Here is a 24881-nt window from a genome sequence, read left to right as displayed (position 1 = left end):
GGGAAATACAAATCAAAACCACAATGAGATCCCACCTCACCCCAGTGAGAATGGGGAAAATTAACAAGGCAGGAAACAACAAATGTTGGAGAGGATGCAGAGAAAAGGGAACCCTCTTGCACTGTTGGTGGGAATGTGAACTGGTGCAGCCACTCTGGAAAACTGTGTGGAGGTTCCTCAAAGAATTAAAAATAGACCTGCCCTACGACCCAGCAATTGCACTGTTAGGGATTTACCCCAAAGATTCAGATGCAATGAAATGCCGGGACACCTGCACCCCGATGTTTCTAGCAGCCATGTCCACAATAGCCAAACTGTGGAAGGAGCCTCGGTGCCCATCGAAAGATGAATGGATAAAGAAGATGTGGTCTATGTATACAATGGAATATTACTCAGCCATTAGAAACGACAAATACCCACCATTTGCTTCAACGTGGATGGAACTGGAGGGTATTATGCTGAGTGAAGTAAGTCAATCGGAGAAGGACAAACAGTGTATGTTCTCACTCATTTGGGGAATATGAATAATAGTGAAGGGGAATATAAGGGAAGGGAGAAGAAATGTGTGGGAGATATCAGAAAGGGAGACAGAACATAAAGACTTCTAACTCTGGGAAATGAACTAGGGGTGGTGGAAGGGGAGGAGGGCGGGGGGTGGGGGTGAATGGGTGACGGGCACGGAGGGGGACACTTGACGGGATGAGCACTGGGTGTTATTCTGTATGTTGGTAAACTGAACACCAATAAAAATTAATTTATTAAAAAAAAACCTACTTTAATCCTTCTACTTAGTGCTAATCTTCTTTTAAAGAAGATATATTTGTCCTCCTAAGTTAGCATATGTTAAATTTTAATAATATTATAAAATTTTGTTATGTGGGATTCATTAGAATGTTAAAGATAAAAGTTCAAGTTCTAATGTTCCTGCAAATTTTAATATTACACATGACTCTTTAAGGAGATGTATTAGGTATTACAGAATAATCACATCACTGTGACAGCAATCATTTGAGTTTATAGACCAAGCTTCCAAGTCTCTGGTTTCTGACTAGGCAGATGCCTAAAAATTGCTAGTAAAAAATTGTGAACAATATGTCTTGCCTCTTTTCTGCTCCATTACCAAAATTTATAAATGGTAAGACTGGAAATTGATCTTAAACATGCAGAAAACTTACATGGTTCTGGAGAACAAAAACATTTAAGCACTACCCAAGGAAGAGGAGCCCTCAAAAAAGTCTGAAAGAGGGTATGAAAATCAGATTGTAAAGTGTTGAAGAGTAAATGCAAGATGAGAGACAGGGAGTGCTCACTGCTCTTTAAGGAGTTAAGAGTATGAAGGGATAGAAAGAGTTAGATGATGGGAATAAATTAGATGACAACTCATCATCAGTGCCCTCATCTCAAGCCCTCTCTTTCTCCTTTATTGGTTTTCCTAGTGTGTACAGAACCATATACATGGGCACCCAAGCCAGAGCCTTGATTACGCCCATTTCCTTGCCTCTCACCTGACTGATCTTTCTTGTTCACCTCATCTACCTAAGGTCAAGCATCACCATGGTAGTGAATCATGTCGTGTCTCTCCTCTGCTCAAAACCCTGCATAATAAACAAGCCAATTATGCAATATGTTAGAAGCATGTGCCAAATGAAGGGTAGGCCTTATTGAGAAAGTGATATTTGAGCAAGCACTTGAAGGACATGAAAGATAAAACCAAGTGAATATTTGGGAGGAAAGCTTTCCTGGAACAGTCCTAAGTAAAGAGTATGCCTGGAGGTTTGGGAGAATAGCAAGAAAGCAGTATGGCTTCAGCAGATTCCATGAGGAGAGAGAGAGCTGGAGGAAAGTCAGAGAGGAAATGGGGCCTGATCAGTTTCATACTCATCATATTCACACTAAAGTATCCATCCCTCTTGGAAAAAGAGAGAGAGAGAGAAACCAAGAAACAGACTTAACTATAGAGAACACACTGATGGTCACCAGAAGGGAAGTGGGTGGGGGGATGGTTGAAATCGGTGGTGAGGGTTAAGGAGTGCATTTTTCATGATGAGCACTGGGTTATTATGTATGGAAGTGCTGAGTCACTACATTGTACACCTGAAACTAATGTTACACTGTATATTGACTAAAATTTAAACAAAAACTTCTTTAAAAAAGTATGCTCCCTCTGTCTCTCTCTCCATTTCTCTGTATCTGTCTCTGTCTCTCTCTGTCTCTGTCTGTCTCGTGTGTATGCGCACACACAGAGGCAAAGGCTCTAGATCTGACTCCCAACAACCAAGGGCTCTAAGTCTTAGCTCTTCCTTTCCCATATCTGAGGCTCAGCTGTCACTCCAAAATTGCCCATGCTAACAGGTGTTCTTCATCACCCATATAACTTTTGGAGGGTCCCCTGAGGAGCACTTCCATCACTCTCCTCCAACTGCCTGCTACGATGGACCAGGCCTGCATGCAGAAAGCCTCAGGTTGGTAGCAACAAAAGATACAGACTATAAATAGTCCTACCAGTATGAGCATCAGACAGTAAGTTAAGATGAACACACACTAGAGAAAGATATTGAAAGAATAAATAAGACAATATAAGTAAGAACGAGCTCTGGATTCCCAGCATCTGGATCATTTTTTAGAACTTTGAGGAGCAAAGGAAAAATACCAACAGGAGAGAGAGAAATAGCTGAAGAGGAAAACCAATACTCAAGCAGAGTATGTACCAGGGCCTGGAGCTGGAGCTAAAAGATATATCACCATTTCTCCCCCACTCCCTAGGGAGTAGATACTAAGCTATAAAATAATATCACATTTATTTTTGATTTTTTGAGATAAGAGAAAAATGACCCTTGTACCTAGAAAGAAGAATATGGAGGGGAAATGCCTGTTGACTGGTTTTAGCTAACTTCTTTTGACTCCTCGTAACCCAAAGTCATGAACATCAACATTCTCTGTTTGTTATGTCCTTGGTTTTTTGTAAGTTCCTCATTCATAAAGACTAAGCTATGAAGAATTGCCAGGAACTGCATAGGGGATGTGAAGGAAGGAAAGAAAGGGCAAGGAGGACAAGACTTTCTGTAGAATTTTCCTAAGACCCAGCAGATGGTGCTATAAGAACACTGGCTTCTGGACAAGGGCGAAAGTGAGTACCCTGGGGTGGGAAGAGAACTTCACTGTTTATACCCACAGTTTTGCTTGTTGGTTGTTGTTCTTTGCTGGCTTTTTTTTTTTAAGTCAAACACTCCATTCCTCAAGAACTCCCCCCAAACCCTGCCTTTTCTAAGATATGAATAGTCCCCTATTCCCTGGCTATTGCTAGGAAGAAGCAGATTTGAGTGTTAATACTGTCTTCTCCATTTAATAGCTAAGTGACTTAAAACAAGTTACATATTTTCTCTTAGCCCCAGTTGTATCATCTGCAAAATAGAGATAAGAATCCTATGTCATGGGCAGCCCTGGTGGTGCAGTGGTTTAGCACCCCCTGCAGCCCAGGGTGTGATCCTGGAGACCCAGGATGGAGTCCCACATCGGGCTCCCTATATAGAGCCTGCTTCTCCCTCTGCCTGTGTCTCTGCCTCTCAATCTGTGTCTCTATGAATGGATAAATAAAAAATCTTTTAAAAAAAAGAATCCTATGTCATATGGTTGTGAGGATTAATAAAATAATGAACGTAAGTGTGCAAAGCATTGTGCTTGGCATAAAGGAGAACATAATTTTCTTCTGTGAAAACATAGAGGTACTAAAACCTAGAACATGACACATAGCATAAAAAATCTCTGTTCCCAAACACTGTCATCTCCAAGGGGAAAACCATGAACCAGACTTATGAGGGGGGGGGATCTTCATGCCTACCCTTTTACTATGGAGCATGTACTATGGTAAAATCATGACTCTCTGTTTGGGAAAGGATTTTTGTGATAATTTAGTCCAACTCTTACATTAGTAATGTTCAAAAGGGAGTGAAGAAGCCAAAATGCACATTCAATATACCTCTTGTTTTCAGAACACGAACCAGGAACTAAAGCTCAACAAATCTCTGATGTTGGAGTATATTTAGAAAATGAAGCCCTGAGAGGGAGGGGCAAGATGGCAGAAGAGTAGGGTCCCCAAGTCACCTGTCCCCACCAAATTACCTAGATAACCTTTAAACCATCCTGAAAATCTACAAATTTGGCCTGAGATTTAAAGAGAGAACAGCTGGAATGCTACAGTGAGAAGAGTTCACGCTTCTATCAAGGTAGGAAAATGCGGGGGGGGGGGGGATAAAGAAACAAAAGGCATCCAAGGGGGAGGGGCCCCGCGAGGAGCCAGGCTAAGGCCGGGGCGAGTGTCCCTAGGACAGGAAAGCCGCGACCCGGAGAAGCAGGAGCTGCACCAATCATCCCGGGCTGAAAGGCACTCCAAGGGAGTTAGAGCAGGACCCCAGGAGGGGCAGGGATGCCCTCGGGCTCCCTGGGACACTAACAGACACCTGCGCCCCGGGGGAGTGCGCCGAGCTCCCTAAGGGCTGCAGCGCGCACCGCGGGACCCGGAGCAGCTCAGAGGGGCTCGGGCGCGGCTCCGCGGAGGGGGCTGCGGGGTGGGAGCGTGAATCCCACAGCGCAGGCCCCGGAGCACAGGGCGCGGGGACCCAGCCCAGGATCCGGCCTTCCCCCGGGACAGGCAGCGGCCGAGAGGGCCCAGGACAGCAAGGACGCTCCTGTCCCAAGCTGAGCAGATCAGCGCCCCGCCCCGGAGCCTCCAGGCCCTGCGGACGTAGAGCTCCTAGTTACTGCGGGAGCTGACTCCAGGGCTCCAGAGCTGGCCGCTGTCACTGTGGTTGTTCCTCCTGGGGCCTCACGGGGTAAACAACCCCCACAGATCCTCACAGTGGCCTCACAGGATAAACAGCTTAAATATCTTTCACTGAGCAGCTCCCCAAAGTGCTAACGCCTGAAAAAAAGCACAGCAGGCCCCTCCCCCAGAAGATCAGCTAGACGGACAGGGGAAAAACAAATTATTGACCAAGCAACACTGGAAAGTTCCAGGGGAAGTCAAGGGATTTAGAGCATACAGAATCAGAGGATACTCCCCTTGTTTCCCCCCGCCTTTGGTTTTTGTTTTTTTTTGTTTTTTGTTTTTTTGTATTTGTTTTTGCTTTTTGATTTCCGTTTGCTTCCCCCCACTTTTTTCTAGTTCTTTTCTTCTTTTTTCTTTTTTTCTTTTTTTCTTCCTTTTTTCTTTTTATTTCCTTCTTCCTCTTCTTTCTTTTTCTCCTTAACCCAATACAACTTGTTTTTGGCCACTCTGCACTGAGCAAAATGACTAGAAGGAAAACCTCACCTCAAAAGAAAGAATCAGAAACAGTCCTCTCTCCCACAGAGTTACAAAATTTGGATTACAATTCAATGTCAGAAAGCCAGTTCAGAAGCACTATTATAAAGCTACTGGTGGCTCTAGGAAAAAAAGCATAAAGGACTCAAGAGACTTCATGACTGCAGAATGTAGATCTAATCAGGCAGAAATTAAAAATCAATTGAATGAGATGCAATCCAAACTAGAAATCCTAACGACGAGGGTTAACGAGGTGGAAGAACAAGTGAGTGACATAGACACAAGTTGATGGCAAAGAGGGAAACGGAGGAAAAAGAGACAAACAATTTAAGGATCATGAGGATAGATTAAGGGAAATAAATGACAGACTCAGGAAGAAAAATCTACGTTTAATTGGGGTTCCTGAGGGCGCCGAAAGGGCCAGAGGGCCAGAATATGTATTTGAACAAATCATAGCTGAAAACTTTCCTAATCTGGGAAGGGAAACAGGCATTCAGATCCAGGAAATAGAGAGATCCCCCACTAAAATCAATAAAAACCGTTCAATACCTCGACATTTAATAGTGAAGCTTGCAAATTCCAAAGATAAAGAGAAGATCCTTAAAGCACCAAGAGACAAGAAATCTCTGACTTTTATGGGGAGGAATATTAGAGTAACAGCAGACCTCTCCACAGAGACCTGGCAGGCCAGAAAGGGTGGCAGGATATATTCAGGCTCCTAAATGAGAAAAACATGCAACCAAGAATACTTTATCCAGCAAAGCTTTCATTCAGAATGGAAGGAGAGATAAAGAGCTTCCAAGACAGGCAGGAACTGAAAGAATATGTGACCTCCAAACCAGCTCTGCAAGAAATTTTAAGGGGGACTCTCAAAATTCCCCTTTAAGAAGAAGTCCAATGGAACAATCCACAAAAACAGGGACTGAATAGATATCATGATGACACTAAACTCATATCTTTCAATAGTAACTCTGAACGTGAACGGGCTTAATGACCCCATCAAAAGATGCAGGGTGTCACACTGGATAAAAAAGCAGGACCCATCTATTTGCTGTCTACAAGAGACACATTTTAGACAGAGGAAACCTACAGCCTGAAAATACAAGGTTGGAGAACCATTTACCATTCAAATGGTCCTCAAAAGAAAGCAGGGGTAGCCATCCTTATATCAGATAAACTAAAATTTACACCAAAGACTGTAGTGAGAGATGAAGACAGACACTATATCATACTTAAAGAATCTATCGAACAAGAGGACTTAACAATCCTCAATATATATGCCCCGAATGTGGGAGCGGCCAAATATATCAATCAATTAATAACCAAAGTGAAGAAATACTTAGATAATAATACACTTATACTTGGTGACTTCAATCTAGCTCTTTCTACCCTCGATAGGTCTTCTAAGCACAACATCTCCAAAGAAACAAGAGCTTTAAATGATACACTAGACCAGATGGATTTCACAGATATCTACAGAACTTTACATCCAAACGCAACTGAATACACATTCTTCTCAAGTGCACATGGAACTTTCTCCAGAATAGACCACATACTGGGACACAAATCGGGTCTGAACAGACACCAAAAGATTGGGATTGTCCCTGCATATTCTCAGACCATAATGCCTTGAAATTAGAACTAAATCACAAGAAGAAGTTTGGAAGGACTTCAAACACGTGAAGGTTAAGGACTATCCTGCTAAAAGATGAAAGGGTCAACCAGAAAATTAAGGAAGAATTAAAAAGATTCATGGAAACTAATGAGAATGAAGATACAACCGTTCAAAATCTTTGGGATGCAGCAAAAGCAGTACTCAGGGGGAAATACATCGCAATACAAGCATCCATTCAAACACTGGAAAGAACTCAAATACAAAAGCTAACCTTACACATAAGGAGCTAGAGAAAAAACAGCAAATAGATCCGACACCCAGCATAAGAAGAGAGTTAATAAAGATTCGAGCAGAACTCAACGAAATCGAGACCAGAAGAACTGTGGAACAGATCAAGAAAACCAGGAGTTGGTTCTTTGAAAGAATTAATAAGATAGATAAGCCATTGGCCAGCCTTATTAAAAAGAAGAGAGGGATCCCTGGGTGGCGCAGCGGTTTAGCGCCTGCCTTTGGCCCAGGGCGCGATCCTGGAGACCCAGGATCAAATCCCACGTCGGGCTCCCAGTGCATGGGGCCTGCTTCTCCCTCTGCCTGTGTCTCTGCCTCTCTCTCTCTCTCTGTGTGTGACTATCATAAATAAATAAAAAAGAAGAAGAGAGAGAAGACTCAAATTAATAAAATCATGAATGAGAAAGGAGAGATCACTACCAACACCAAGGAAATACAAACGATTTTAAAAACATATTATGAACAGCTCTACGCCAATAAATTAGGCAATCTAGAAGAAATGGATGCATTCCTGGAAAGCCACAAACTACCAAAACTGGAACAGGAGGAAATAGAAAGCCTGAACAGGCCAATAACCAGGGAGGAAATTGAAGCAGTCATCAAAAACCTCCCAAGACACAAAAGTCCAGGGCCAGATATCTTCCCAAAGGAATTCTATCAAACGTTTAAAGAAGAAACCATACCTATTCTACTAAAGCTGTTTGGAAAGATAGAAAGAGATAGAGTACTTCCAAATTCATTCTATGAGGCCAGCATCACCTTAATTCCAAAACCAGACAAAGACCCCACCAAAAAGGAGAATTACAGACCAATATCCCTGATGAACATGGATGCAAAAATTCTCAACAAGATACTAGCCAATAGGATCCAACAGCACATTAAGAAAATTATTCACCATGACCAAATAGGATTTATTCCCGTGACACAAGGCTGGTTCAACACTCGTAAAACAATCAATGTGGATTCATCATATCAGCAAGAGAAAAACCAAGAACCATATGATCCTCCCAATAGATGCAGAGAAACCATTTGACAAAATACAGCATCTATTCCTGATCGAAACTCTTCATTCAGAGTGTAGGGATAGAGGGAACATTCCTCAGCATCTTAAAAGCCATCTACGAAAAGCCCACAGCAAATATCATACTCAATGGGGAAACCTTCCCCCTAAGATCAGGAACAAGACAGGGATGTCCACTCTCACCACTGCTATTCAACATAGTACTGGAAGTCCTAGCCTCAGCAATCAGACAACAAAAAGACATTAAAGGCATTCAAATTGGCAAAGAAGAAGTCAAACTCTCCCTCTTCGCCGATGACATGATACTCTACATAGAAAACCCAAAAGCCTCCACCCCAAGATTGCTAGAACTCATACAGCAATTTGGTAGCGTGGCAGGATACAAAATCAATGCCCAGAAATCAATGGCATTCCTATACACTAACAAGGAGACTGAAGAAAGAGAAATTAAAGAGTCAATCCCATTTACAATTGCACCCAAAAGCATAAGATACCTAGGAATAAACCTAACCAAAGAGGTAAAGGATCTATACCCTAAAAACTATAGAACACTATAAACCTAACCAAAGAGGTAAAGGATCTATACCCTAAAAACTATAGAACACTTCTGAAAGAAATTGAGGAAGACACAAAGAGATGGAAAAATATTCCATGCTCATGGATTGGCAGAATTAATATTGTGAAAATGTCAATGCTACCCAGGGCAATTTACACGTTCAATGCAATCCCTATCAAAATACCATGGACTTTCTTCAGAGACTTAGAACAAATTATTTTAAGATTTGTGTGGAATCAGAAAAGACCCCGAATAGCCAGGGGAATTTTAAAAAAGAAAACCATAGCTGGGGGCATCACAATGCCAGATTTCAGGTTGTACTACAAAGCTGTGGTCATCAAGACAGTGTGGTACTAGCACAAAAACAGACACATCGATCAATGGAACAGAATAGAGATTCCAGAAGGGGACCCTAAACTTTATGGTCAACTAATATTCGATAAAGGAGGAAAGACTATCCACTGGAAAAAAGACAGTCTCTTCAATAAATGGTGCTGGGAAAATTGGACATCCACATGCAGAAGAATGAAACTAGACCACTCACTTTCACCATATACAAAGATAAACTCAAAATGGATGAAAGATCTAAATGTGAGACAAGATTCCACCAAAATCCTAGAGGAGAACACAGGCAACACCCTTTTTGAACTTGGCCACAGTAACTTCTTGCAAGATACGTCCACAAAGGCAAAAGAAACAAAAGCAAAAATGAACTATTGGGACTTCATCAAGATAAGAAGCTTTTGCACAGCAAAGGATACAGTCAACAAAACTCAAAGACAACCTACAGAATGGGAGAAGATATTTGCAAATGACATATCAGAAAAAGGACTAGTATCCAAGATCTCTAAAGAACTTATTAAACTCAACAGCAAAGAAACAAACAATCCAATCATGAAATGGGCAAAAGACATGAACAGAAATCTCACAGAGGAAGACAGAGACATGGGCAACACGCACATGGGAAAATGCTCTGCATCACTTGCCATCAGGGAAATACAAATCAAAACCACAATGAGATACCACCTCACACCAATGAGAATGGGGGAAATTAACAAGGCAGGAAACCACAAATTTTGGAGAGGATGCGGAGAAAAGGGAACCCTCTTACACTGTTGGTGGAAATGTGAACTGGTGCAGCCACTCTGGAAAACTGTGTGGAGGTTCCTCAAAGAGTTAAAAATGGATCTGCTCTAAGACCCAGCAATTGCACTGCTGGGGATTTACCCCAAAGATACAGATGCAATGAAACGCTGGGACACCTGCACCCCGATGTTTCTAGCAGCAATGTCCACAATAGCCAAACTGTGGAAGGAGCCTCGGTGTCCATTGAAAGATGAATGGATAAAGAAGATGTGGTTTATGTATACAATGGAATATTACTCAGCCATTAGAAATGACAAATACCCACCATTTGATTCAATGTGGATGGAACTGGAGGGTATTATGCTGAGTGAAATGAGTCAATCGGAGAAGGACAAACATTGTATGGTCTTATTCATTTGGGGAATATAAATAATAGTGAAAGGGAATATAAGGGAAGGGAGAAGAAATGGGTAGGTAATATCAGAAAGGGAGACAGAACATAAAGACTCCTAACTCAAAAAAAAAAAAAAAAAAGACTCCTAACTCTGGGAAATGAACTAGGAGTGGTGGAAGGGGAGGAGGGTGGGGGGTGGGGGTGCATGAGTGATGGGCACTGAGGTGGGCACTTAACAGGATGAGCACTGGGTGTTATTCTGTATGTTTGCAAATTGAGCACCAATAATAAATAAATGTATTATTAAAAAATAAATTAAAAAAGAAAGAAAATTAAGCCCTGAAAGGGTTAAACTCTGTCTATGATATATGGAAATTTCTTTAATGTCCCTCACAATAAATTCAATTACTTGCAAAGAGGTCAATGATTTTTCAGTCAATGCGGAAGATAAAATTTCTTCCTTACAAAAAGTCAAAATTCACCTCCCTTTTACTAGTGCCCAAAGGTCCCTTGTTCTGTTCCCTTTCCCTACCACCTCATGCACACCGACACTCACAAACAGACCTTCACACTTGTCTCTCCCACAGGGATTTGTGGTTCTGCTGCCCTACACTTCGTATCCCTTTTCTTTCCTCAGAGACTCTCATCTCCTGGGGAATCTTCCTGGCAAGCAAATGCAGAAGAGGGTCAGGATTCACATTCATCCATTATGACATGTGAAATTAAGGGTGTTATACTATATGTTGGCAAATTGAATTTAAATAAAATATTTTTAAAAGAAGGTTTTTTTATTAAGAGAAATTTAACTTGTCAACAAGCCACTGTCAATAAATTAGTTTTACTGAAACACAGGTATGTTCATTTGTTTACACATCATCTCTGGATGCTTTCATGCTAAAAGAGCACAGCTGAGAAACTGAAGGAAAAAAAAAGACTGTCCCTCAAAGCCCAAAATATACACTAACTGGCCCTTTTAAGGAAATTTTGCCAACCCCTCATTTAGGAGAACACTGGCTCCAAGGGCATATTTCACCTGAAATAGTCTTCACCAGCAACCCCCTCCTCCCTCTGTGGCAACAGCTGTCTCCTGCAGGAAATTAGTCTTCACTCAGCAAACTCTACCTCCCCTGCACTCCCACAGTCTTAGTCACACCTTCAAAAAGCTCACTCCTCTGATGGAAGTGTGACAACCTGGCCCAAATAAGGCATCCAGAGGATCACAGCCACAGAATGGATTCTGACTCTCCAGCCCTCTAAGTAGTTCTTAGAGGAAAACACAGAGCGTCATAATGTTTGAATTTGAAATCACATAATTTATCATTTACCAATAGTTGCTACCACTCCTTCCTAAATCCTGATGACTGTTATTGCACAAGCTTAAGCTTCAAGTCTATGTGACTTCACTCAGCTTCAGTGGCATTCGTGTTATACATATAATTCATAATGATGAAATGCAGAGCAAGGTCACAGGGATAAGCATAAAGCCATTTGTTAATTCCCAATGTTAAGATTCAGTTTATATTCAGGTGAAACCATGTCCTCTGAGGTGAAGATGGCAAGACAGAAGGTCTATAGGCATGACACTAACTCTTCTTTCAATTCAATTCAACAAACATTTACTGGGAACTTTTATGTGCCAAGCAATACTCTGAGTCCTCCAGTAACAATGGTAATAATAATTCCCATTCCCTATTCTCAAGGAGCTCACAGTATAGAAGTGATATACACGTATAGACACATATATATAGTATGTGTCTGTGTATTCACACATACATGTATGCACAAGAAAGGATAGACACCAAATAACTAACAGTAGCTATTTCTGAATAAGAAGGTTACAGGTATTTCATTTGCTTTGCTCATCTGTATTTTCTAATTATTTATATTAAACATTACAAGTAAAATAATTGCAAAGGATTTTATAATATAATATGACAGATATTATAATAAAACTATGAATAAAGTATACAATTATAACTCTCTTGAGTAATTTAGGAAATATTTCCTAGAGGATGTCTAAAGTAGGTTTTTAAAAATGAATAGCAGTTCACTAGGCAGATGAGGAAAGAGATGCCAAGAAAAAATATGAAATAGAATGGTATAGTCAGGAAAGCTTAAGTAATTAATTACTGGTGAAGTAAAAAGAATAGGGAGAGAGGAGATGGGCCTAGCGGGAAACCACATGAATAACCTAGGATGCCATGCTAAAGAGCATGGATTTCTTCCTAAGGTTATATAGCATTTAAAATGAAAGCTACATTGATGAATGGCCACTAAGGTCTGGTAAATAAGGTTAGGTAAAAAAGACAAGAAGGCCTCTACAGTCATTAGCAATTCAAGAGGAATGGTAATAATATGGATAATAATATCATGGATGATACTTTGGCTGGAAATCCATGTAAGAAAATGTAGCTCAACATGAGAGACTTTGACTGGATGATCCTATGGTTCCTTTTAAACACTAGATTAATTCTTGGACATTTGGTCCCTGATGTCCCTGCACACATTCCATTCAACTTAATTAAAGTCCATATAATTGGTTATCAATGCATTATGCTAGATTCTTTGTTGAATATCCAAAGAGGTCTTTCTGCAGTGTCCGGAGACTCTGGTAGGTGGGGCTGATACTAGCCCAGATTTGGGAATTGCTAATGCAATCTCAGGTGAACATGTAGGGAAATAAGAAGGCAAACACCTGGGAGGTGGAGGTGGAGGTGGAGGTGGAGCTGGGCTTATTTAAGAGTGAATCAGGACATCTCAGCAGCTCCTCCCTAAGAAGGACCATTATCTCCTCTATAAAAAGGCCACTACCCCCAGCTAGCAGCACCCTGTAAGCTCCTCCAATCTCCATCCTACTTGTTCCTCTGGTGTACTAGGTAAGTGAACAGGAGTACTTTGGACTATAAATCATGAGGATCCAGCATGTGCTCTAAGGCAAAGAGGCACTGGGTACAAGTTTCTTTTTAATGTACCTTGGGGACTTTGATATAATTTTAACTTTATTGAGAAGGAAAATACAGAGATGACTTGGAATGATAGTACCATCTTTCTTCAGGATCATTTCCTCAAAGATCACAGGGCTCTAATTATCATTAGGTAGGTTGCTGGACTACTGAGTTTTTTCTCTGTTATGTAATCAGTAAAGCCTGAGAGTTAGTCCCTGTTTGGAGAATGAAAAAAAAAAAAAAAAACAGAAGCAGGCCTGATAGCAGCTGCCTCCAGCTCCATAACACCTAGGCCTGTAATTGCCCATTTTGTGTACTTTCTCTGGCCTACAAATTTTAAGGGTCTAGCTTCACCACTAGCATCCCTTGGTTAGAGTCAGGCATACCATGTGCATGATGGACCTGTCCCTCCTCAGTGATGGTTGGCACCTAGAGAAGAATTGAGGAAGTGGGTGGATTGGCACACCCAGGATTTCTCTAGCTCCAGGACAATGCTCATAAAATTACCCCTGGTGAGGCACGGAGCTCAAAACAGAAAGTCATTGCTCCTACATTCATTCAGGAATGAAAATAAGAGATATTGATTCTGTTCCTAATTTCATCACTCTCTTGCTACATGGCTTGAACAAGACTTTCAACTCTGGATTGGTTCTTGATTTCAAAAATATGAAATTAATTATGCTTCATTAATTCTGAACTAATATCACAAATGATTGGAACTATTTATATATTTAAGCAAGAAAAAGGAATAATAAGAGGTGGGTCTCCTTTTTTTTTCCTTTAGGTTAAATTTACAAAAAAAAAATGTCTAAACTCCTACAAAGTATCGTCACTGTCATTGATGTTTTCTACCAATATGCCACCCAGGATGGGGAGTGTGACATGTTGAACAAGGAAGAACTGAAAGAGCTTTTAGAAAATGAATTTCATCAAATTCTGAAGGTAAGAACTCCAGGTCAGGATGGAAGACAGCTGCAATTCTCTTCTTCACTCCTTCCTGCCTTTTTGTCACATCTGTCAAACTCCGACAGGACTCTCTCTACTTGGTGATAGAGAATAGGTTTTGGTAAAGGCTTGAAATATGATCTAAAGTTGACCCACATGGTTTCCAAAATATGACCAAGGGAAGTGATCCTACTGAACAGACAAAATGCATAAATTATATAATATTCTATCTATGTAAGTAAGTAATTCTTAAGGAATAAAAAACTAAGATGGTTCTCAGAAAAAAGATAGGTAAAATGTATCTTTTTCCCTTTTTTGGTCATTCTTTAGTCCAGAATGTCCTGACCACTGCTCATTTCTGAGATTGTGATATCACAAGGCCTCTGAGTTCAGGAACTTAGCCTGTTACTCCTAAATTATAAAACACGGTGACCACCATCCTAAAATGTCAGCTCCAAAAATAAATATTTGGGAACTTAGATCTAGCTCTTGGATCATCAATTCATTATATCCAGCTTCTTACTAAATATTTCTTATTTGGATTCCTAAGGGTGTAATTCAATGTGTCAGATATGAAACCATTTTCCTTCTAAACTCTATCCTCTATTTGCCCAAGGCAGAAATCTGGTTCCACTTATCTCAGCAAGTAACTCCACCCTCTACCCTCCATCTAATTCATCAATAGTCTCAAAACAGCCATTTCTTTCCATCACTATGGCTAGTCCTCTGGCTCAGACGACCTTTTTCTACTTCTAATCTCAGCTGCAAGTGCAAATCTAATCATATCACAACTTAATTCAAAATCCTTCAAATGTCTGGTACAGATCCCAATGCTGGGCTCCGTCTCACAACCCTGAGATCATGACCTGAACTGAAACCAAGAATCAGATGCTTAACCAACTGAACCACACAGGTGCCCCAAATGCTCACAGCTTTTAAAAATAAAGTTCAGGGGCAGCCTGGGTGGCTCAGCGTTTTTTAGTGCTGCCTTCAGCCCAGGGCCTGATCCTGGAGACCTGGGATCGAGTCCCGCATCGGGGTCCCGGCATGGAGCCTGCTTCTCCCTCTGCTTGTGTCTCTGCCTCTCTCTCTCTCTCTCTCTCTCTCTCTCTCTCTCTCTAATGAATGAATAAATTTTTAAAAATCTTTAAAAAAATAAAGTTCAAAGTTCTTCACACAACTTAGAAGGCATAATCTGATCTGTTTCTCTAGCAATATCTCTTGATTATGGAGCCTCAAAATTTAACAATCCTGAATTTCTTTCAGTTCCTCATATAAGCCATGCATCCTCTGACCTTCAGCTTTATTCAAATTATTCCCTCTGCTTGGAACAATATTTTGCCCCTTTCCCTCCTTTCCTTTTTCTTTTCTTTTAAAGATTTTATTTATTTATTCATGAGAGACACACAAGAGAGAGAGAGACAGAGACACAGGCAGAGGGAGAAGCAGGCTCCATGCAGGGAGCCTGACATGGGACTCGATCCCCGTTCTCCAGGATCAGGCACTGGGCTGAAGGCAGTGCTAAACCACTGAACCACCCAGGCTGCCCTCCCTCCTTTCCTACCCCTTAATTTGGCTAAGTCCAAACCATACTTCAAAAAACATCACTTCCTCTCATTAACCTTCCTTGACCCCCTACTGGTTCTCTTGTTTTCAGAAACATTATCACAATACACTGTAATTTTAAGTTTGTGTGTCTGGGCCATGAGACTTTAACTTCCATTTTGTCAGATTTTGTCAGAAAACAAACGTGTCCACTGCTTTATCCCCTGCACCTAACTCAATGTTAAGCAGATAGTAGGTGCACAATAAATCTTTGCTAAATGGATTAATGAATTATTAGCTGGGCAAATAAAGGTCATATACAATTATGTTAATCATTCATATTTGACCTACACTTTTTTCGTTTTTTAAAATTCCTATTTATAAATTAGCTAATCATTCATATTTGACCATTTCATGCAAAATATAATCAATTTCCTTATTCCCTAACATCTTCCAGTTGCATCTTCTAGCAATTCCTCACTATATTGTTCATTACATATTCCTTTCTTTCTTGTCTAAAGAACTACTACACAACTACTACACTACTAAGTCCTGTCTAAAGAACTAGGTGGTTGAGCTCCACCTAAGTAAGCCAAACATTCACATTTCTACAGTCTTCTTTCAAATGGTTGGCTGGGTATGTAGTCTACAGTGACATAGTTGCCACTTGTACCTTGTTCCTCTACAGAATCCAGATGATCCAGACACTGTAGATATCATCATGCAAAATCTGGATCAAGATCATGACAAGAAAGTGAATTTCACTGAGTATCTTCTGATGATATTCAAACTGGCTCAGGCTTGCAATAAGATCATCGGCAAAGATTATTGCCATGCTTCAGGGTCAAAGCAGAGAGACCATCAGCACCAGCACCAAGAGGAACAAAGTGAAACAGAAGAGGAGGACAAAAGACAATTTCATTCAAGGTCAAGTACAGGAGAGAATAATTCCTATTCCAGGGGCTCCAGGAGAAGCATTAAATACAGGCCTAGGTCCAGCTACAGAAGAATGGAGCATCAAGGAGGCTTGTCTAGTTCAGAACACAGGCAAAGTTCTGGGGAAAGAAGGACAGAGACAAGTTCAGGCCACTTAAAAGATTGTAAGACAAACAAGCATGGCTCTCATCAGCAAGAGAGGTCTGGGAGTCAATCTTCTGGTCAGAGGCAATATAGATCCAATTCAAGTGGTCAATCAGGACTTAGTAGACAACAAAAATATGATTCTGAATCAAAAGAGTCTTCAAGCTATGAGGGATATGGGTCTGAATCAGGCCAGTCCATAAGCAAAGGTAAAAATCAATCAAGTTCCTATGAGTCCTCTACCCAGAGGACTGGTCATCAGTCAGAAGGTTATGGAAGACAAAAGCATAGATCTGGCTCAGATCAGTCCTCTGCCTCTGGTCACCATGGGTCTGGCTCAAGACAGTCTTCTAACTGTAGCCATGAAGAGTCTGGATCTGGAGATCTTTCTAGCTATAAACAATATGATTCTAGCTCCAATAATTCTTCTAGGCAAAAATATCATGAATCCAACTCAGATGGTCATTCAGGGAATTGTGGAAGACAAAATCATGGCTCTGGGTCAGGGCAGTCCTCTAATTATGGAAAATTTGGACCTGGTTCTAATCAGTCTTCTAGTCAGAAATACCATGAGTCTAGTTCAGGATCCAGTTTAGGTGAATCATCAAGCTGTGGACAACATGGATCTGGATCATGTCAGTCTTCTGGCTTTGGACAACATGGGTCTGGCTTAGGTCAATCTTCTAGTTACGGACCAAATAGTTCTACTTCAAGACAGTCATCAAGTTGGGGACACTATGGATCTGGCTTAAGTCAGTCTTCTAGGCACAGCCGACATGGGTCTAGCTCACAAGAGTCTTCTAATTGTGCACGACATAGGTCTGGCTCAAGTCAATCTTCTGGCCACAGCCTACATGGGTCTGGCTCAAGAGAGTCTTCTAGCTATGGACAACATAGGTCTGGCTCAAGTCAATCTTCTGGCCACAGACAACATGGATCTGGAGCATGCCAGTCTTCTGGTTTTGGGCAACATGAGTCAGGATCAGCTCAGTCTTCTAGCCATAGCCAACATAGGTCTGGATCAGGCCAGTTTTCTGGATATGGACAACACAGATCTAGCTCAGGTCAGGCCTCTAGATATGGTCATCATGGGTCCGGATCAGGCCAGTCTTCTGGCTATGGACAATATAGATCTGGCTCAGGTCAGTCCTCTAGATATGGTCACCATGGGTCTGGATCAAGTCAGTCTTCTGGCTTTGGGCAACACGAGTCTAGCTCAGGAGAGTCTTCTGGCACTGAGCAGAGATCTGCCTTAGGTCAATCATCAAGCTCTGGACAGAACGAATCTGGATATGGTCTATCCTCTAGCTATGGACAACATGGCTATGCTTCTGGACAGACATCAAGCTGTGGTCAACAAGGATCTGGATCAGGTCAATCCTCTAGATATGGTTACCATGAGTCTGGATCTGGTCAGTCTTCTGGCTTTGGTCAACACAAGTTTGGATCAGGCCAATCTTCTGGTTTTGGGCAACATGGGTCTGGAACCAGTCAGTCTTCTAGTTATGGCCAACATGGGTCTAGATCAGGTCAGTCTTCTGGCTTTGGGCAACATGAGTCTAGCTCAGGTCAATCCTCTAGCTATGGACAACATGGTTCTGCTTTTGGACAGTCATCAAACAGTGCTCAACATGCATCTAGTTCAGGCCAGTCCTCTAGCTTTGGGCAACATGGAACTGGATCTGGTCAGTCTTCTGGCTCTGGTCAACATAGGTTTGGATCAGGCCAGTCTTCTGGCTTTGGGCAACATGGGTCTGGAACCAGTCAGTCTTCTAGTTATGGCCAACATGGGTCTGGATCTGGTCAGTCTTCTGGCTTTGGACAACATGGGTCTGGATCAAGCCAGTCTTCTGGCTTTGGACAACATGGGTCTGGAACCAGTCAGTCTTCTAGTTATGGCCAACATGGGTCTGGATCTGGTCAGTCTTCTGGCTTTGGACAACATGGGTCTGGATCAGGCCAGTCTTCTGGCTTTGGACAACATGGGTCTAGATCCAGTCAGTCTTCTAGTTATGGCCAACATGGCTTTGGCTCAGGTCAATCTTCTGGTTTTGGGCAACATGAATCTGGATCCAGTCAGCCCTCTAGTTATGGCCAACAAGGGTCTAGGTCAGGTCAGTCTTCTGGCTTTGGGCATCATGGGTCTGGATCAGGTCAATCTTCCAGCTATGGTCAGCATAGGTCTGGATCAGGACATTCTTCTGGCCATGGTCAGTATGGGTCTGGCTCAAATCAATCCTCTAGCTATGGACAATATGGTTCTGCTTCAAGACAGACATCAAGCTGTGGTCAACATGGATCTGGATCAGGCCAGTCTCCTAGCTATGGCCAAAACAGATTTGGCTCAGGTCAGTCTTCTAGATACAGTCATCATGGGTCTGGATCAGGCCAGTCTTCTGGCTATGGACAATATAGATCTGGCTCAGGTCAGTCCTCTAGATATGGTCACCATGGGTCTGGATCAAGTCAGTCTTCTGGCTTTGGGCAACACGAGTCTAGCTCAGGAGAGTCTTCTGGCACTGAGCAGAGATCTGCCTTAGGTCAATCATCAAGCTCTGGACAGAACGAATCTGGATATGGTCAATCCTCTAGATATGGTTACCATGAGTCTGGATCTGGTCAGTCTTCTGGCTTTGGTCAACACAAGTTTGGATCAGGCCAATCTTCTGGTTTTGGGCAACATGGGTCTGGAACCAGTCAGTCTTCTAGTTATGGCCAACATGGGTCTAGATCAGGTCAGTCTTCTGGCTTTGGGCAACATGAGTCTAGCTCAGGTCAATCCTCTAGCTATGGACAACATGGTTCTGCTTTTGGACAGTCATCAAACAGTGCTCAACATGCATCTAGTTCAGGCCAGTCCTCTAGCTTTGGGCAACATGGAACTGGATCTGGTCAGTCTTCTGGCTCTGGTCAACATAGGTTTGGATCAGGCCAGTCTTCTGGCTTTGGGCAACATGGGTCTGGAACCAGTCAGTCTTCTAGTTATGGCCAACATGGGTCTGGATCTGGTCAGTCTTCTGGCTTTGGACAACATGGGTCTGGATCAGGCCAGTCTTCTGGCTTTGGACAACATGGGTCTGGAACCAGTCAGTCTTCTAGTTATGGCCAACATGGGTCTGGATCTGGTCAGTCTTCTGGCTTTGGACAACATGGGTCTGGATCAGGCCAGTCTTCTGGCTTTGGACAACATGGGTCTAGATCCAGTCAGTCTTCTAGTTATGGCCAACATGGCTTTGGCTCAGGTCAATCTTCTGGTTTTGGGCAACATGAATCTGGATCCAGTCAGCCCTCTAGTTATGGCCAACAAGGGTCTAGGTCAGGTCAGTCTTCTGGCTTTGGGCATCATGGGTCTGGATCAGGTCAATCTTCCAGCTATGGTCAGCATAGGTCTGGATCAGGACATTCTTCTGGCCATGGTCAGTATGGGTCTGGCTCAAATCAATCCTCTAGCTATGGACAATATGGTTCTGCTTCAAGACAGACATCAAGCTGTGGTCAACATGGATCTGGATCAGGCCAGTCTCCTAGCTATGGCCAAAACAGATTTGGCTCAGGTCAGTCTTCTAGATACAGTCATCATGGGTCTGGATCAGGCCAGTCTTCTGGCTATGGACAATATAGATCTGGCTCAGGTCAGTCCTCTAGATATGGTCACCATGGGTCTGGATCAAGTCAGTCTTCTGGCTTTGGGCAACACGAGTCTAGCTCAGGAGAGTCTTCTGGCACTGAGCAGAGATCTGCCTTAGGTCAATCATCAAGCTCTGGACAGAACGAATCTGGATATGGTCAATCCTCTAGATATGGTTACCATGAGTCTGGATCTGGTCAGTCTTCTGGCTTTGGTCAACACAAGTTTGGATCAGGCCAATCTTCTGGTTTTGGGCAACATGGGTCTGGAACCAGTCAGTCTTCTAGTTATGGCCAACATGGGTCTAGATCAGGTCAGTCTTCTGGCTTTGGGCAACATGAGTCTAGCTCAGGTCAATCCTCTAGCTATGGACAACATGGTTCTGCTTTTGGACAGTCATCAAACAGTGCTCAACATGCATCTAGTTCAGGCCAGTCCTCTAGCTTTGGGCAACATGGAACTGGATCTGGTCAGTCTTCTGGCTCTGGTCAACATAGGTTTGGATCAGGCCAGTCTTCTGGCTTTGGGCAACATGGGTCTGGAACCAGTCAGTCTTCTAGTTATGGCCAACATGGGTCTGGATCTGGTCAGTCTTCTGGCTTTGGACAACATGGGTCTGGATCAGGCCAGTCTTCTGGCTTTGGACAACATGGGTCTGGAACCAGTCAGTCTTCTAGTTATGGCCAACATGGGTCTGGATCTGGTCAGTCTTCTGGCTTTGGACAACATGGGTCTGGATCAGGCCAGTCTTCTGGCTTTGGACAACATGGGTCTAGATCCAGTCAGTCTTCTAGTTATGGCCAACATGGCTTTGGCTCAGGTCAATCTTCTGGTTTTGGGCAACATGAATCTGGATCCAGTCAGCCCTCTAGTTATGGCCAACAAGGGTCTAGGTCAGGTCAGTCTTCTGGCTTTGGGCATCATGGGTCTGGATCAGGTCAATCTTCCAGCTATGGTCAGCATAGGTCTGGATCAGGACATTCTTCTGGCCATGGTCAGTATGGGTCTGGCTCAAATCAATCCTCTAGCTATGGACAATATGGTTCTGCTTCAAGACAGACATCAAGCTGTGGTCAACATGGATCTGGATCAGGCCAGTCTCCTAGCTATGGCCAAAACAGATCTGGCTCAGGTCAGTCCTCTAGATATGGTTATCATGAGTCTGGCTCAGGTCAGTCTTCAGGTTCTGGGCAACATGGGTCTGGATTAGGTCAGTCTTCTAGCTATGGTCAACATGAGTCTGGATCAAGTAGATCTTCTAGCCATAGCCGACATGTATCTAGCTCAGGTCAGTGTTCTAGTTCTGAACAATATGGGTCTGGCCCGTGTCACTCAGCTAGCTCTGAGCAGTGTGGCTCTAGATTTGGTCAGTGTTCTAGCTCTGAACAATATGGGTATGGTTCATGTCAATCATCTACCTCTGGACAACATGGTTCTGGATCTGGTCAATATTCTGGCTCTGAACAGTACAGATCTGGTTCATGCCACTCATCTAGCTCTGGACAATGTGGTTCTGGATCTGGCCTGTGTTCTAACTATGAGCAACATGAAATACAAGGGAGATGTAGGTCAAGTTCAAGTGGAACTCATAATGAGTGTAGTAGACCCAAAATGGGCTTAGTCCCTAATCAATCAATAAGAAACAGCCAGGAATGGTCAGAGTGTGGCCAAAAAGAAAGAGGTAGGAGTTATGGCCTATCAGATAGGGGGCCTGATGGATATGAGAGTATTCATGGGCAGTCAAGAACATGTAGGAAACAAAGCCAAGGATGGAGCCAAGGTCCATTGGAATCTGGTTGTATACATTCAAACTGTAATGAAGGGCAATCAAGAAGCAGTTATAGAAAAGTAGAAAGTTCCTCAAGTTGTGGCTTTGGGCAGTTTACACCCTCATATGGACAGTCTAGATCCAACACTACCAATACATTGTTAATTTGCAAGGAGGGTAATAAACAAGATGACTATTGTTATAAGAGACAAGGGGATAACAGTGGAGGGAAAAGTACTTGCCCAAGTTCCCACAGTGTCCATAGCAGCATGCCACTCTATGAATATGTCCAAGAGCAGCGGTGCCAATTCTAGGGATGAATAATAAATAGAAGTGAAATGAAATTAACTTAAGTATCCATTTAAGAAAATACAAAACTATTATAGATAAGCAATTCATTATAAAACTTATTTTAAGAGTGGGTATATCTATTTCTTCTTCTAAACATGTACTCTATTCCTTGTTATTAAGGTTCCCTCAGAAGAATGTAGGGTATGTGGGCACTTTGTTAAGAAATATTGAGTTAAACAAATTATGTGTGGGAGTAACTTTGAAAAAACATACAAAGCATATGAGGAGCATGGGGTTTAGTCAAGGTATCTTTTTGAGAACTCATTACTCATTTATATTACCAAAGCCAAACTTTCATCTAAAGTCTAAAGAACAAAGTATTAGAAATGCATTACCAGTTCTGGAGCCAAAGCCTCTCTTATAGCAACATGGACCATAATTTTGGTATCTCCCACATTGGATGGTGAAAGAATGGAGAATATTCTAAAAGCAAAAATGCAGCATCAGTTGTTTCCTTACTTATCAAAACCACCAATACCTTATTCTTGGGTAAATCTTTAATCAGTAAATTAACAAATTGCATTTAAAAAGTAGCACCTGGAGCTTCTCCCTTGCCAGTAATTGAAAGCATTCTTTCTTAAAGATCAGGGATGGACCCTTTTGAGATTAAAGGATCCAAATGTACACTCTAACTTGGTTTCAGCAAGAATGTTCTTGCCCTCTACTCCTAAGAATTTGCCCCAGGTTTAAAAAGGAAGAGCAATAGCATGAAAATACAATGTCTCCAGCCTACTGTTGTAGTTCACTGGTCTTTCCAAACAGGAAAATATCATTTATGCCCAGATGGAAAGCAAGACTATCTGCCACTGCTATATAGTTCCTTGGTTTGACAATAATATATTTGTTTGAAGTCTTTGGATTCAAATAACTGGATTGCATTAAAACTGATAATAAATATTAATAATAAAATACTGAGGTCTGTCTCATCTCTCCTTGATTTCACTTCTCACACATAGATGGTCAGACTAGAAACTAACTCAAAAAGCTCTTTTCCAAGGTCCTGCCCTTCACAAATAACCCAGAATATGTAAAGAATTTTAAAATTTAAGGATAAGACAAACAACTCAAGGGACGCCACCTGGGTGGCTCAGCAGTCAGGCATCTGCCTTTGGCTCAGAGTGTGATCCCAGTTCAGGATCGAGTCCCACATCAGGCTGCTTGTGGGGAGCCTGCTTCTCCCTCTGCCTATGGCTCTGTTTCTCTCTCTCTGTGTCTCTCATGAATAAATAAATAAAATCTTTAAAAAAAGACAATTCAATTTAAGAATGAACAAAAGATCTGATGAACACTTCAACAACAAAAAAAATGAACATATGGCCAACAAGCACATGAAAAGATGCATGATGTCATTAAGCATTAAGGAAATGCAAGTTAAAACATAATGAGAAAAAAAAAGAAAAACAAATAAATAAATAAATGAATTTAAAAAAACATAATGAGACACTACTACACATCCATTAGAATGGCCAAAAGTAAAAATACTGGCAACAACAAGTGTGGATACAAGTGGAAAAATAAAATGACATAGTCACTTTGGAAAATAGTGTGGCAATTTCTTATAAGATTAAATAAATATACCTGACTGTATCACCCAGCAATTCTGCTCCATATAAAGATTTTATATGAATGTTCATAGAAGCTTTAATAATAATAGCCCAAAACTAGAAACAACCCAAATGTCCACCAACCGTTGAATAGACAAACAAGCAATGGTACAGCTATACAATGAAACACTATTTAGGAAGGAAAAAAAGAATGAACTACTGATATACATGACACGGATGAATCTCAAAAACATTATACTAATCAAAAGAAGCCAGACACAAAAGAGTACATACAATACGATTCCATTTACATGAAACTTACTATAGAAAAAAAAACAGAAAGTAAATTAGTGGTTAACCAGGAATGGGAGTAGAACTTATGAATTGGCTAGAAAGAGGAACACAAAGGAGCAAAAGAGTGATAGAATTATTCTACAGGGGGATCCCTGGGTGGCGCAGTGGTTTGGCGCCTGCCTTTGGCCCAGGGCGCGATCCTGGAGACCCAGGATCGAATCCCACGTCGGGCTCCCGGTGCATGGAGCCTGCTTCTCCCTCTGCCTGTGTCTCTGCCTCTCTCTCTGTGTGTGTGACTATCATAAATAAATGAAAATTTAAAAAATTATTATTCTACAGGGATCCCTGGGTGGCACAGCGGTTTAGCGCCTGCCTTTGGCCCAGGGCGCGATCCTGGAGACCTGGGATCGAATCCCACGTCGGGCTCCCGGTGCATGGAGCCTGCTTCTCCCTCTGCCTGTGTCTCTGCCTCTCTCTCTCTCACTGTGTGCCTATCATAAATAAATAAAAATTTTAAAAAAA

General features: G+C 42.0%; 1 protein-coding gene across 2 annotated transcripts; it reads left to right on the top strand.

The window, feature by feature from the left end:
• Positions 1-13046: 13046 nt before the first annotated feature.
• On the top strand, positions 13047-23436 carry HRNR (hornerin). 2 transcript variants are annotated; one of them, XM_055312661.1, is made up of 4 exons: positions 13047-13135; positions 13989-14146; positions 16383-18069; positions 18148-23436. In XM_055312661.1, exons 2-4 carry the CDS (start codon positions 14009-14011, stop codon positions 22482-22484), a joined length of 6162 nt encoding a protein of 2053 aa, XP_055168636.1. In that variant the 5' UTR covers positions 13047-13135; positions 13989-14008; the 3' UTR covers positions 22485-23436. The 2 variants fall into 2 exon arrangements, with proteins under 2 accessions (XP_055168636.1, XP_055168635.1); XM_055312660.1 differs by having other exon boundaries at positions 16383-23436.
• The last annotated feature ends 1445 nt before the right edge of the window (positions 23437-24881 follow it).

This window comes from Nyctereutes procyonoides, unplaced genomic scaffold, assembly GCF_905146905.1.
Source record: "Nyctereutes procyonoides isolate TBG_1078 unplaced genomic scaffold, NYPRO_anot_genome, whole genome shotgun sequence".
NCBI lineage: Eukaryota > Metazoa > Chordata > Mammalia > Carnivora > Canidae > Nyctereutes > Nyctereutes procyonoides.
The sequence above is the reverse complement of the archived record's forward strand: the minus strand, read 5'-3'. Positions and strand labels throughout refer to the sequence as shown.

Bases quoted from the DNA above. Each gene is read 5' to 3' on its own strand.
- HRNR (XM_055312660.1), top strand. From the start codon at position 14,009: ATGTCTAAACTCCTACAAAGTATCGTCACTGTCATTGATGTTTTCTAC. The intron at 14,147-16,382 runs GTAAGAACTCCA...GTTCCTCTACAG, and splicing joins AATTTCATCAAATTCTGAAG to AATCCAGATGATCCAGACAC.